We start from the raw sequence: 12,272 nt of genomic DNA on the forward strand, positions 1-12,272 counted from the left end.
ATATATATATATTGTGTGAACATGTGTGTAAGAATTATAAACTAAAGTGAGCAGAACAGAAGAGTAAATTATTAAATAAATAAAAAAATACACAGACAAATAAACTTTTGGTATGGCATAATTTTATATTCAGTGATCTTGTTTTGCATTTAACCAGGTCAACATTTCTACAAAAAGCAATGGTAAAAAAGCAGTTCATACCCCATTGAGATGCAGCATGCTTGCAGATTTAAGGGAGGACAGGAGTTGCCACAGTGAAACACAGTGTTTGATGGTGCATCTGCCGAGAGCCTGAAACAAAAACAAAAAACAGCAGAATTAAAAAGTCTGTTCCTTATAGTCATAAAACTGGAGTGCAGGACTTTTACATATGAATGAACATCCATTCAAGCCCTTGCTAAACGAGTTCACTCATCTATCTGTCTATCTAAGGGAGTAAGTCATGGGGATTAAAAAGTTACCTGTCTGGCTGTCATTATGTATTATTTATTTAACTTCATGAATTATGTCTTCACTCTGTAAAAACTTCCCTGCAGTTCTGTTGTTAGAGGACTGCAAGTCACATTTAAGATTGTATCCAACCTTGTTTAGGAAACCTTGACAATCACTCCAAAGGCTACACATGTACTGACCTGCAATATGTGACGATCAATGTTTTGTTCCATCTTCAGTGTGTCCTGGAGGTAAGTGACCAGTGGCATAGTGGGATCACCACCAGTCATTGAGAGGAAACCCAGAAGTAGCTCCACAATCTTGAACGCTTCACACACCTCGCTGTAGGAGTCCAGCGCTCTCGATATGGCGTTGCGGATCAGAGAGGACAGAGCCTCCTGAAGGAGAAACAAACAATCAGTGAAGCCCAAGGCCATACCATACTGGGAATGTAAATCAATTCAAGATTATATATTATTATACCTTCTGTATAGAAGGTAAACAGGTAAATAACTATTAAGTGTTACGGTTAATAAGTAGTAATTGTAAATCTAATTTAGTTGAATGCATTTTATAGGTTGGACTAACTGTCAAATTAATTAAAGTTTACTACTTAAAGTTAATTTATCAAGCAAAGTGAAGAAATTAAATGCTGAAATATCTTACTTTAAATATGTGTTTTTGGTTTGGTACATGAACAAAGGAACTCTAATTGTGTAATGTAACATATAATGCAATGAACAACTTTTAATTCTGTTATGTATTGTGCTAAAAATAGTAAAGGTATCTGATAAGAATAGAATACTTTACCTGAGGCACTTTTCTCTTAACAGTTTTGAAAATGGTTTCATAATCTCTCTCTTGTGTGTTTACCAGAGTGGGAATTCCCTAAAATAAAGCACAGTGAGTTTAGTGAAGCAGGGAATGAGACTGTATAAAAGGTAGGAAAACACAGAGCAGACAATAAGATGTTACAATTTTCTTGATGAGAATCTCTTATTTTACCAGAACAATGAATACCATAGTTGGAATTGGCTGTAGCCTGACATGGTGCTGCTGCTATAGGAAGATATTTAACACTTTGTAGTGTAGTAAAAGGCATGTTCGTAGGCTGAATCTGTTTCTTAATGAGGCGGTGCACAATCCATACTACAATTTGTAGCACTGGTTAAGTTTGTCTGTGTATTTTAACCAAACCTGGCTGTGTGGACTCACTGTGCGGGTGATGAGGGGTTTCCCCTGCAGGAAGCGGGTGAGGATCTGCTGCTGGATCCTGGGCAGGTCATATTGTGATATTGTCTCGTGGCCACGTTCCAAGCTATACTGGCAGTTTGATAAAACCAGAGGAAGCAGGTCCTTCTCCACATCATAGCGGATCACATGCTGCTCCATGAGCTCTGCCAAGCTCACCTTGTAACTGCTGCAGACACCACAATGTAAATATGAACTTTTTGTTCCTTGAACATCTCTTTGTCCAAACCAAAAAAAAAACAAGCTCTCTTCATTCCATCATTTTTTTGTTTGTTAAAGGTTGATCTTGACTACATGTCTTGTTTTCAGTGTAAGTCTTGGTGGCAAATATGTTTGTTCAAAACAAAAATTAACTGTGCATAATATATGTTATGCTTTCAATATGTAAAGGTTCACGCATGTTTTGCACCTGCTGTCCTCTCCAGTGTGATTTTCCACAGCGTGCACCAGCTCATTGTGTAGTGTCACCAGGTAGCTGACCAGCCCTGTGGCACACAGGCCTGGACCCTGTCGTCGCGGCAGAAGGTACTGCAGCTCACTATTCAGGTCCAAATCCTGACTGCAAAATTCATCTGGGATTTTTATTTCGCCTGTCAATTGGAAAGGGAAGATACATTTTTTCTTGTTTCCAATGCAACAGTATGTAAGACACCACTTTGAATTTAACGACTTCTGCAGTACGTGCCAAAAAAATAACCATAAATGCCAAACAATGTAATTCTACTTAAGTTCTCATAAAACACTTGAAACAATTGACAATTGTAGAACTACACCGCTCTGGTTTAAAATGCATTATTGAAGTACATTGCAAGTAAACTCAATCTTTCTTATTATGCAGTTTTAATACTGACAGAAAAAAAGAACAGAATAAAAGAGGGGACAAGGAAAGATGTAATTGCCCCCATTGTGACTGTCTCCATCAGTAAACCTTAAGGGAGACAAAAAAAAGGAGGATAAGTACTTTACTTACTGCTGGTTACAGACACTCTTAGCAGATTCCATGTTTTCAGGAAGTTGTCAATGTGTACTTCATACCACGTCCTCATTTCTGGAACAAGTTTACAAAAAAACAACATTTTTAAAAGATTTACCAGGCTTGTGTGAGGAAAAAATGTAACAAAAAGAAAAAAGGAGTGTGTGTAAAATGTCAGATATCAATAGATTTCTGTCGTATTAGTCATGCTAAGGTTGAGGACAGACTTTGGATGTGGCCTTTCTATCAATTAAAAGGCATTTCAACAGACTTGGGTCAACGAAATGATACGTTTTTAAGAAAAACAAGGATAAGGTACCCTTTTGCTTCTCAATGAACTCTCTAATGGAGCCCACTTTCTGTTCAGAAGCATTCTGGTACTTCCGCACCAAGCGTTTCTGCAGGATTAGGATTTGTGGAAGGAACCTTATCTGCCGAAATTCTCTCTCCTGAAAAAGAAAAACACAAATTAAATGGCAAATTACAATGCCTCATAACTAGGCTGCATACATAGTCGTTAAATAAATGACCACAATCATATACTGACTAGTTATGAAGATTTCAAAACATTATTTTCCTTTTACTGAAACTTTAAGAGGTTTTTATTTTGATTCTGTTTTAGCAGATTGTGCAGTGGTTACTGTGGCAATATTGCTTCACAGCATGAAGGTGCTGAGTTTGAACCTCCAGTTGCTTTGGCTTCCTCCCACTGTCCAAAGACATGCAGGTTGAGTTAAGTGGTGACTCTAAATTGATAATAAACTGGTGACTTGTCCAGGATTTACCTCGCCTTTTGCTCAGTGTCAGTTGGGACACGCTCTAGCTATCCCTGCAAACCTAAAAGATTTAGCTTGCAAAGTTAATAAATTAATATACATGTGTCGTTTAATACTTTTAAAAATTGCTTAAGAATTTACATTGCAATTAAGGAGGTGAAAAGTATAAAATCCTGAGGGTTGCTGAAGAAGATAGGCCCCACGACTATTAAAATTATAACAATGTATTGCCTGAGGAACAACAATGTACATATCAAATTGCACAATATTTTGTGGGCAAAGGGGACATTTGGTCTAAAAGGTTGCACAAAAGAAAACCTTGTGGAGTGTCCAAAATGCAAAGTCTGCTCCCAGATCAAAAGTCATGATGACTTCAATGAATATCTACAACTTATTTCCTAACAATATGTACTTGTTAGGTTGTCTTACCCAGAACCAAGCTGCTGGATTGTGAATGAACTACAAGCTGTTTTGTGACAGAGCTTTAATGTATATCTCACCTTCTGCAGGAACCTCCAAAGCAGCTGCAGCTTCTCCTTTTGATCATTATGCTCCACAATATGTGTGAGACCGAGCAGTGAGAGCCTTTCCCTGCAGCTCCACACTGCTGAGCTGTGGACCTGAGAGCTTTGCTGCAGCGAAGTGAGGAAGGTACAATCATCACTGAAGGTTGTCCTCATGACGAAGTTGGAAGATACACGGGAGTCAGTTCTGATGTTCTCCATTGCTTCTTGCAAGATCAGATCAAGATCCTAGACACAAAATATTGGTAGATGTGGCTGTAGAGTTTAATGCAGCAAAGGAAAATATCTATATTGTGCAACAGAAAACTATAACAAATATCATCATAAAATACGATAATATAAATGTGAATATTATGGTAATATAAAGGGAGAAGGACATGATTGGATGATATGTTAAATACCCTTGAACAAAAGTGTTTTCATGTTGATGAATGAGTAGATGGTCATCCAATATATGTATAAGTCACGAGGCACAGTATGCAGATTTATTCCTTTTTCATATAACATAAATGTTTTATTGTCAATTGTACATTGTAAAGGAAGAAGGACATGACGTAAAAAGGCAAATGGTAAAGTAAAACAGTTCCTACCTTCAACTTTGGTGTCATAACATCTGTACCCACAGAAGTCTCCCATGTGTTTCTGGATTCTTTGGTTGTAAGGTAAGGATCAATATCAACTAGACAAAGTCAAACAGAAGATATTTTCAAAAATACATCATACACTGTTGTTACAAAAAAACATATACTCATTTATATTCTACAGATTTTGAATATTGAAAACCCCCAAATGTATTTACCTAAAACTGCAAAGACGGTTATGTGTTCTTACTAATCTTCAAATTGCGGCTCACAATCCTCTTGCCAAATTGTTAGAATCGTTTTATTCATTTGTATGTAACTATGTAACTAACATAGAGGTAATTTTCCCTGTTTCACGTTTGACTGACACTTTTAAAGGCATCTCATTGCACCTCCTTCTTTTGCTGTGGTTTAATGGAAAGCACCACCACAGCACATACAACGTTGTAGTTCATTTGGATGTATTGGTACCCGTCACTGACAGTATTTTTCTTTGTTTTTTTATTTTGGTAAAAGGCTTTGTATATCCAAGTTATTTATGTTGTATCCCTGTGAGTATGTGCTTTGTTTACAAAGCATAAAAGTCAGACAGAAAAGTAATTTTTATTCATATGTTCCTAATGAGGAAATCGTGGAATGAAGTGAAGAAGTTAGAGGAGACCTCTCTGGGTGACAACGCAGTGATGTTTACTGACAAGGGTGCTCGATACAGAAGAGAAATCACAACATGTGGCGGTGCCCGGTTGCTAAAGCTCTGTGCCTGAACTCTCCCACAGGCTCAATTATAAGGAACACATTCTTCCAAATAAGGATAAGAATGTGTCCTCTGCTTGATTCAGCTTAACAGAGAGTCAGCAAGGCTGTCCAGTGTAAGTACAATCAATAGTCTTCTTGGACAGTCAGTTCATGAGGTTGGGGTGTCCTTACGGGATCAGTACACCACATTAGCGGAGTCTCAGAGTACTTCAGGCCTCAACAATAGAAGTCCCATTAGTGTTCCAATGTTAAATACAAATAAATGTCTCCCCTTCTTCATAAGGCATGTTATTTAAATATGATTAGGCTTATACTATAATAGTGGTATAAAATTGACAGAATTATTATTTTTTTTAAATCACAAGCTGTCATAAGACAATTAATCGTTAACTAAAATTTCATTATCATGACTGTTGTAATTTCCACAACTTTTGTCTTGAATATGTAACATTAGATTTTATTTTGGACATGAACATCACTCTCCATTGACTTAATTATTATAGGTGGGATGTGCAGATTAAAATGTTTTTAAAATCATTTCACAGTGAATGACAGATAGGTTGCTTACAGCACTTGGCATGATGTAGCTCTTGCAGTGATTTGAGCACCAAGTGGACAGTTGTTACAGTGTCATCAGCTCCTTTTCCCAGTGCATGTGTCAGCTGATCCAGATCCTTTGTTATGTGTTTGGCGAGGAACAAAAAAACATCCTCCACAGGTGGAAAGATGATCTGTTGGACAAACTAAATAGAGAGTGGGTGCAAATGTCACGGCCACATTTAAGAGAAAAGCTAAATTATTCATTCTTTACATGCACTACATTGCTTTACAAAATATTGCTGGCACAGTTTAACAAAGTTACCAACAACTGCTTAGATAGTGCTTCTACTCAGTAACTGCTGATGTAGACACATTATTTTCATTTGATGAGAGTAAATCTTAATCTGCTAACCTGCAACTTCTCTGAGGCTCCCAGCAACATGGCCAAATGTGTGACCAGCCTGACCAGAGTGAAGGGAGTCAAAGACATGTTTTTAGTGTCAAGGGCATCTGGGTTGTTTCTCCGCTCAGGGTCTCCCAAGATGTGGCCGGGTCTTGTGCGATCACTTAAACAAAAGAGCAGCATCATTCTGTCAGTAATCTGTGGGTGTTTTTTTTAAATGTAACCATACATAACATTTGGGAGTACAACCACATGTATTAAAAAATGTTAAAAATAAAGTCACAGAAAGTGTTACTTGTAGAAAATTCAATTAGTGATAATAATCTAAGTTTGTTCTCATAAAATAGAAATATTTTTTTGTTTATAGTGCATCACATGACAAAACCATAAACATAAAAATACTGAACTTATTTTGCACTTGGTTGTGGTGGTCATTTATTTTGTCATCAAATCACCCAGTCTATTTAAATTTGAAAAAAAAAAAAAAAAATCGTGTTTCAACATGAAACATACTAAATCAAGGAGGAAACCAACTTTTAAAAGTTCAGTTCTGTGATATTAAAGTCGGTGTAAAGCCATGTTTATTTGTGTAGAGTTTGTCATCGATGAATAAAAAACGTGTTATGAACCATCCAGCCAAATTTGAATAAGAAAAAAATTGTACAGTATGTAAAATCAGCTTTTTTAATTGTAAAAAAAAAATAAGCAGTATTTTCTGCCCTGAAACACTGGGGGCGTGTCTGCTGAAGGCACAGAAACTGTCTTACTGAACCAATTTCACAATCAGCAGATGGGTTTATTAGCATTTCAGCTTTTGAAATTGTGGTAAAATAACATATGTTATCATAAAAAACTGGGATTGGTCCGTTTGCTTTCACATTCCAAACAAATTTCACCAGAAAAAGCAAAAATGATGGGCAACAGTTTAACAGTCTAACTCCACAATACAGTACTACATAGTTGACAGCCTTTTTACATATTTTCAGCAACTATTTTCTGACATAATGTGTTTGGAAATAGATATCTGAATTTACTTTACATAGACTAGAAAGAGAATATTCAGTGCATAACCGTAGAATGACAAATAATGACACTCACTGCTGTAATTGAATTGGTCTGAATCCAGGCAAGGCTTTATGATTTTCCCCTCCAATGTCCTCACCACACTCCAGACATTGACTTTTTTCCATGGGCTGGCCACACTGCAGAGCAAGACAGCAATGACTGTATATACAGTATATATTTTTTTCCACTTCATGTTTGTAATTTCTGTGGAAAATATAATAACTGGAACAGCATAAAATTAGCTTACGTTATCAACACAGCATGGATGATTATTTGGACACACTGTGAAAAACAGTCAATGAATTAGCATAGGCTTAAATCACCTGAATTATTAAGATAAAAGATACACTAAAACTTGATTTTCTTTCAAATGAGAGAGAAATTAATGAGGATTGTTGAAGAAGATAAAAAGGCAAAATATCTAACAAATGATGCTTCAAAAAAAACATAATCTAAAGTTGTGATTTATTAGTGTATATAAATTAATAATACTTACCATACCAAGTGAGCGGCCCATAGTCTTGTTGTATGACTTTCTGGGCAACAGCTAACATGTCATCAGGCATTGTGGGTATGAAAGCCCTCTGTTAGGTTACATCAAATGAAAATGTAATAATTGGCATGAAGGTAATATGAACGTAATCATCAATTCATCAATATTCAAGGTATTAACAATGTATAGAGCTTTTCTTTTCAGCTGTAAGGTTTAGATTTTATAATCCTTTCTAGAGAGTAAGCTGCCATATATTTACAGAATTTTCAGTATTTGTTTCTGTTTTACAGCACACAGATATGTGGAAATTAACATTTTAAATGTTTGATACACTTTCTGCTGTTGAGCTTGGTTTTGAAATATAAATACACAGAAGTTAAACTAAATAGATTTAGTTACACTAAATAACCTAAGACACCTGAAAGAAAGCAGCTGACACTCGATTCTACTCGATTTTGGTACTGGATACTTTTCTAGATTTAGTTTTTCACTGCAGATAGTACCCCCTAAATGTGATGTCATTATGTTGTTACTATGGAGAGTGTCATGATGTCATCTTTAATGCAACATAGACACAAACAATGGAAGATGTATAGGGTATGCTGTTCTTTATGCTCGGTATGTGGCTGTTCGTAACAGCAATGAGACAAATTTTGTTTCAGAAGAGGCTGAGAGAAGCAAGACAAAAGACTTAAAAAAAAGAAAAGAAAAAGGATTGTGGCCGCTATGGAAGTTTGACAAGTTAACAAGAATCGTATGGGAGATGTTTACCTGCATATTTTCAGGAGACAGACCGAGCTGCTTGAGTGGCGTCAGCAGGACGTGAGTCCCAGTGAGCAGTGTAGCTGCCAGATGAATAATTAGCTCAATGACAGTGCTGTCCACATTAGTATGATCAGGGTGGATGGCCAGGACTCCCAACCTGTTGTGAACCAAGGCTGAGGCAAAATTCCTTACTTCGTTTTGATTAAGATAATTTGAGCCCAGGATGAGGTCTTCAAATGCTTGGCATTTCTACAGGGAGTATAGAAGACAATAAACAAAGGTAATATGCAAAAATTTGTATTGCATCATTCAAAAACACAAAATATCATCTGAAGAATGCTAATCAATATCCCTGCTCTGCAAAATGAGCATTTTGTGAACATTTATTACAGTTTTACTTACTGGTTTTAACATTACTGGCTCATATTAATATGGTACCCATATACATATTTGATCTAATCTTATAAAAGACCTTTTTCATATGAAGATTATGTTATAATAAATCATAGAGACTTTTGCAATTTTAGCAATGATAATCCCTCATGAAATGATTAGCAGTTTTAACAAATTGAGTACTGCTTAGTAATACTTGACAAAAACACTGATCCTAATATGTAAAGCCTCTTTTAATAATGTATTCAAGATATCACATTAAAGCAATCTTCTATTAATGACTTCAACAAAATTTAACAAATTCCTAACCAATTTAAAAACTAATATAGAATCCTGCCTTTGGATTGTGTAACCAAAAACTATTTCTCTAACTGAACTCTTTTTGGAGTGATAATTATTCAGGCAGGTTGTTACAGCTAAATCTCAATTCCCTCCACTAAATTGTCAGATGAGTATAAGATCTTGGTGCAGCCACAAGGCAAACCCTTCAATGAATTCCTTCACTTTGAACAAAACTAATTGTGCTCTGCCAAACTGGAAGTGCTGCTGGCAGGTGGCATGCAAATATTTATATTTACTTATTCCACACAGGAAACCAATTTACATACTATCTATATTTCTATCTATATGTTTGATTGGTATCCCTTTGGTTATGTTAATCTTTCTTGTGGAAAGCTGGAGGGATCTGTGTCATCGACACTGAAACATTTATGCAGCCCTTAGATTACTTTACAATTTACACATATATCAGGACTACAGTAACAGCAGCATACAGTACTTCAGAAAAACAAAGTTTCTCTTAGTTTCTGAGTTTGAGGAGCTTTTGAAGATACAGCAAACCCATGTGTTTAACAAGCCTTAAGTAACAATTGAGGCAGTGTCTTTCATAAGGAAGTAATTGATCTCTGAAAGCCCTTGGGTCACATTCATGAACAAAATCCAAAATCCTGGATGAGCTCAAATTAACCCTCTCTTATTCATAGCTGCATTCTCTCAATTCCAAAAGGGTCTTGATGTACTTTTTAATATACAATTAATTTTCTACAAAGGTGTATTTTCTTTTTGTTCATACCTCAGGAGAAGGATGAAGACCACTGTTTGCAGATCTATACAGAGTTGTAACCTCTCGGAAAAGAGCCAGGAGGATAAACACTGTCCGATTCTTTGGTGATGCATTGGATTTCTAAGTTAATCAAAAAAAGAAAAATTACTGAAAAAGTAGTGTACACGTTACTACTCAGACTGAAATGGCATTTGGTCACAATATGTTGAACTATGGCAATGAAACGGAGTCAGGTTTTGGTTAAGACACAAAATCCCTGACATGCCATATATGCTATGTAATGTACAACTGATGAGAAATTCCAAAGTTTAAATGAACTACCCATATAGATGGCAGGTTTTGTCAAAACACTATAACAAGAATGGGTGAGTCAAAGATATGAAAGAGCGTGCATGACATATTACTGGTGGAAGCAAAGAAATACCTCACAGACTTCCTCTATCTGCTCAATATCACCATCCACTACTGCCTTGGCAACTGCATCCCTCACTGCCTTGTACTCCTCTCCATACACAAGATAGTGGTCCATCTGGCCTCCATCTTCATTCTGTTCACACCAAAGTTAGGGGTTAGAGGAACAAAACATGCTTTAATATAGGCAAATTTGTTAATGCAAAATAGATGTGAGATGTTCTGGTGACTTTGTGGTCCAGGAATAGTCTGATAACTGGTATACATTTTTATATAAGTTTTGTTTCAATGTTTTGTAAATGAAAAGCTGCAAACCATTAAATATTGGTGCATTGTGAATGATTAGCCCCAATGGCATCATTGTGTGATAACAGTGACGTGTTTACTTGTTTTATGATTCACAGTAGTACCAGAATAGCTGATGAATGGTGGTGTACCTGCTGATGGATCTCCACAGGGAAAAGCCAGTTGAACTCTGGTTGTTTTACTAGTGTCTGGATGTTCTCTACACCCTGCCATTTGCTGAGCTGGCGGATCAGGTAAACACGGTACCAATCATTCCCACTGTCATTACAGAGCTTAATCACCATGTTCAGAAAATCCTCTGTTCCGTCTGGTACATTGTTGCCTGCAACAGCAAAGTCCAACAGATTTGATTTTTGTTTTGTTTCTAACAACTGCAAACTGTTAGCAGAAATAAAGTTATATCTCACCAGAGAGTCTGTCACTGATGAGCTGGGCAGCCACGGTGAGGGTCAGGCGCAATCGGGCAATGTGTTGCAGATTTTGAATAGACACTTTTGCTGGGACAGAAGTGACTTCAGCCAAAAACAAGTGTGGGGGCAGGAATTGCTTTTCACCATTAAACAACTGCAACCTCTTAGCCATGTCCTGAGGCATTTTTTCCCACATTGAGTCCTGCAAAAACCATCAGTTAACTTTCTCTTTAGCTGACCTCTATCAGCAACAAGCAAAACCTGAAACAACAATTAGTGGTACAGCTGCCTTTGTCACTCTCTTAATAATGAGTGTAAATAAAACAGTTCCTGTAGGCTTAAACTACTCCCACACTGCACATAAACTACAACTAATTTAACAGAACTCCTCTTTTGCTGATACCATTGGTTTAAGTTGCATTTCAGAAGAAATCCCACAAGGCCAATCTGGTTGACAGTTAGTTCTAGAGAAACAATTTTTGTTTCGGGAGCTTACACTATACAGTCTCACACAAGTAGTTTTTGTGGTGTTTTATCAAATCTACTTTATATGGCAAAAAGTAATAGTACCTTGTTACACAATTTAATGTAATAAAACAGTATAGTACTTCCTTTACCTCCAAGCAGTTGATGTATAAGGAATAAAGCTCTGCTTCACCATTTCCATCCATAAATTTGATGTCTTCAACAGATGACAAATGCAGTTGCAAATATTCCTTGACTTCATCAAAGCTGAAACACAGTTAGGTTCATGATACACTTGGTACAGCGAAGAAGAGCTTTGCAAAGTAAGGCAGAGGAGCCTGAATCTATTCAGACATTTACTCATATACAAAATACTTTATGTGATTAAAGCAGCAATGCTATTAAAATTCTCTGCATAGTTGATGACACTTTATTTCTACCATACAGTTTAATTGATCTATGAGTATTCAATTAACATTAGCAACACATTTAGTTTACCTACCTGAACTTCAGGATCAGTTTGAGAATTACAGATCGCACAACTGGGTTATTATCTGGAGACTCGTCAAAAGGAGACAGATCTTTGGTGTGAATCTGTTCATGTTCTGGTTTGAAAAATGATTTAGAGTGAATATTAACAAAAAATAAAGACTAATAATCTTAAT

General features: G+C 36.4%; 1 protein-coding gene across 1 annotated transcript in view; it reads right to left on the reverse strand.

Annotated features, from left to right (window-relative positions):
• LOC138200316 (E3 ubiquitin-protein ligase rnf213-alpha-like) overlaps positions 1-12,272 on the reverse strand; it is a gene marked incomplete at its 5' end in the record, with an annotated part of 40,797 nt that overhangs the window by 1,039 nt on the left and 27,486 nt on the right. Inside the window, 21 exons of the mRNA XM_069152884.1 lie at positions 202-291; positions 633-830; positions 1,243-1,320; positions 1,648-1,852; positions 2,093-2,273; positions 2,654-2,731; positions 2,976-3,105; positions 3,933-4,184; positions 4,547-4,635; positions 5,862-6,036; positions 6,246-6,399; positions 7,335-7,438; positions 7,549-7,583; positions 7,798-7,885; positions 8,566-8,808; positions 10,025-10,135; positions 10,440-10,562; positions 10,864-11,054; positions 11,140-11,344; positions 11,760-11,874; positions 12,110-12,212. Of these exons, the coding sequence (XP_069008985.1) occupies positions 202-291; positions 633-830; positions 1,243-1,320; positions 1,648-1,852; positions 2,093-2,273; positions 2,654-2,731; positions 2,976-3,105; positions 3,933-4,184; positions 4,547-4,635; positions 5,862-6,036; positions 6,246-6,399; positions 7,335-7,438; positions 7,549-7,583; positions 7,798-7,885; positions 8,566-8,808; positions 10,025-10,135; positions 10,440-10,562; positions 10,864-11,054; positions 11,140-11,344; positions 11,760-11,874; positions 12,110-12,212 (2,948 nt within the window). The remainder of the gene's footprint in view (positions 1-201; positions 292-632; positions 831-1,242; positions 1,321-1,647; positions 1,853-2,092; positions 2,274-2,653; positions 2,732-2,975; positions 3,106-3,932; positions 4,185-4,546; positions 4,636-5,861; positions 6,037-6,245; positions 6,400-7,334; positions 7,439-7,548; positions 7,584-7,797; positions 7,886-8,565; positions 8,809-10,024; positions 10,136-10,439; positions 10,563-10,863; positions 11,055-11,139; positions 11,345-11,759; positions 11,875-12,109; positions 12,213-12,272) is intronic.

The sequence above is a fragment of the Embiotoca jacksoni genome, unplaced genomic scaffold, assembly GCF_022577435.1.
Source record: "Embiotoca jacksoni isolate LCO1_2020_lvr unplaced genomic scaffold, fEmbJac1.0.p SCAF_19, whole genome shotgun sequence".
NCBI classification, from domain to species: Eukaryota; Metazoa; Chordata; class Actinopteri; family Embiotocidae; genus Embiotoca; species Embiotoca jacksoni.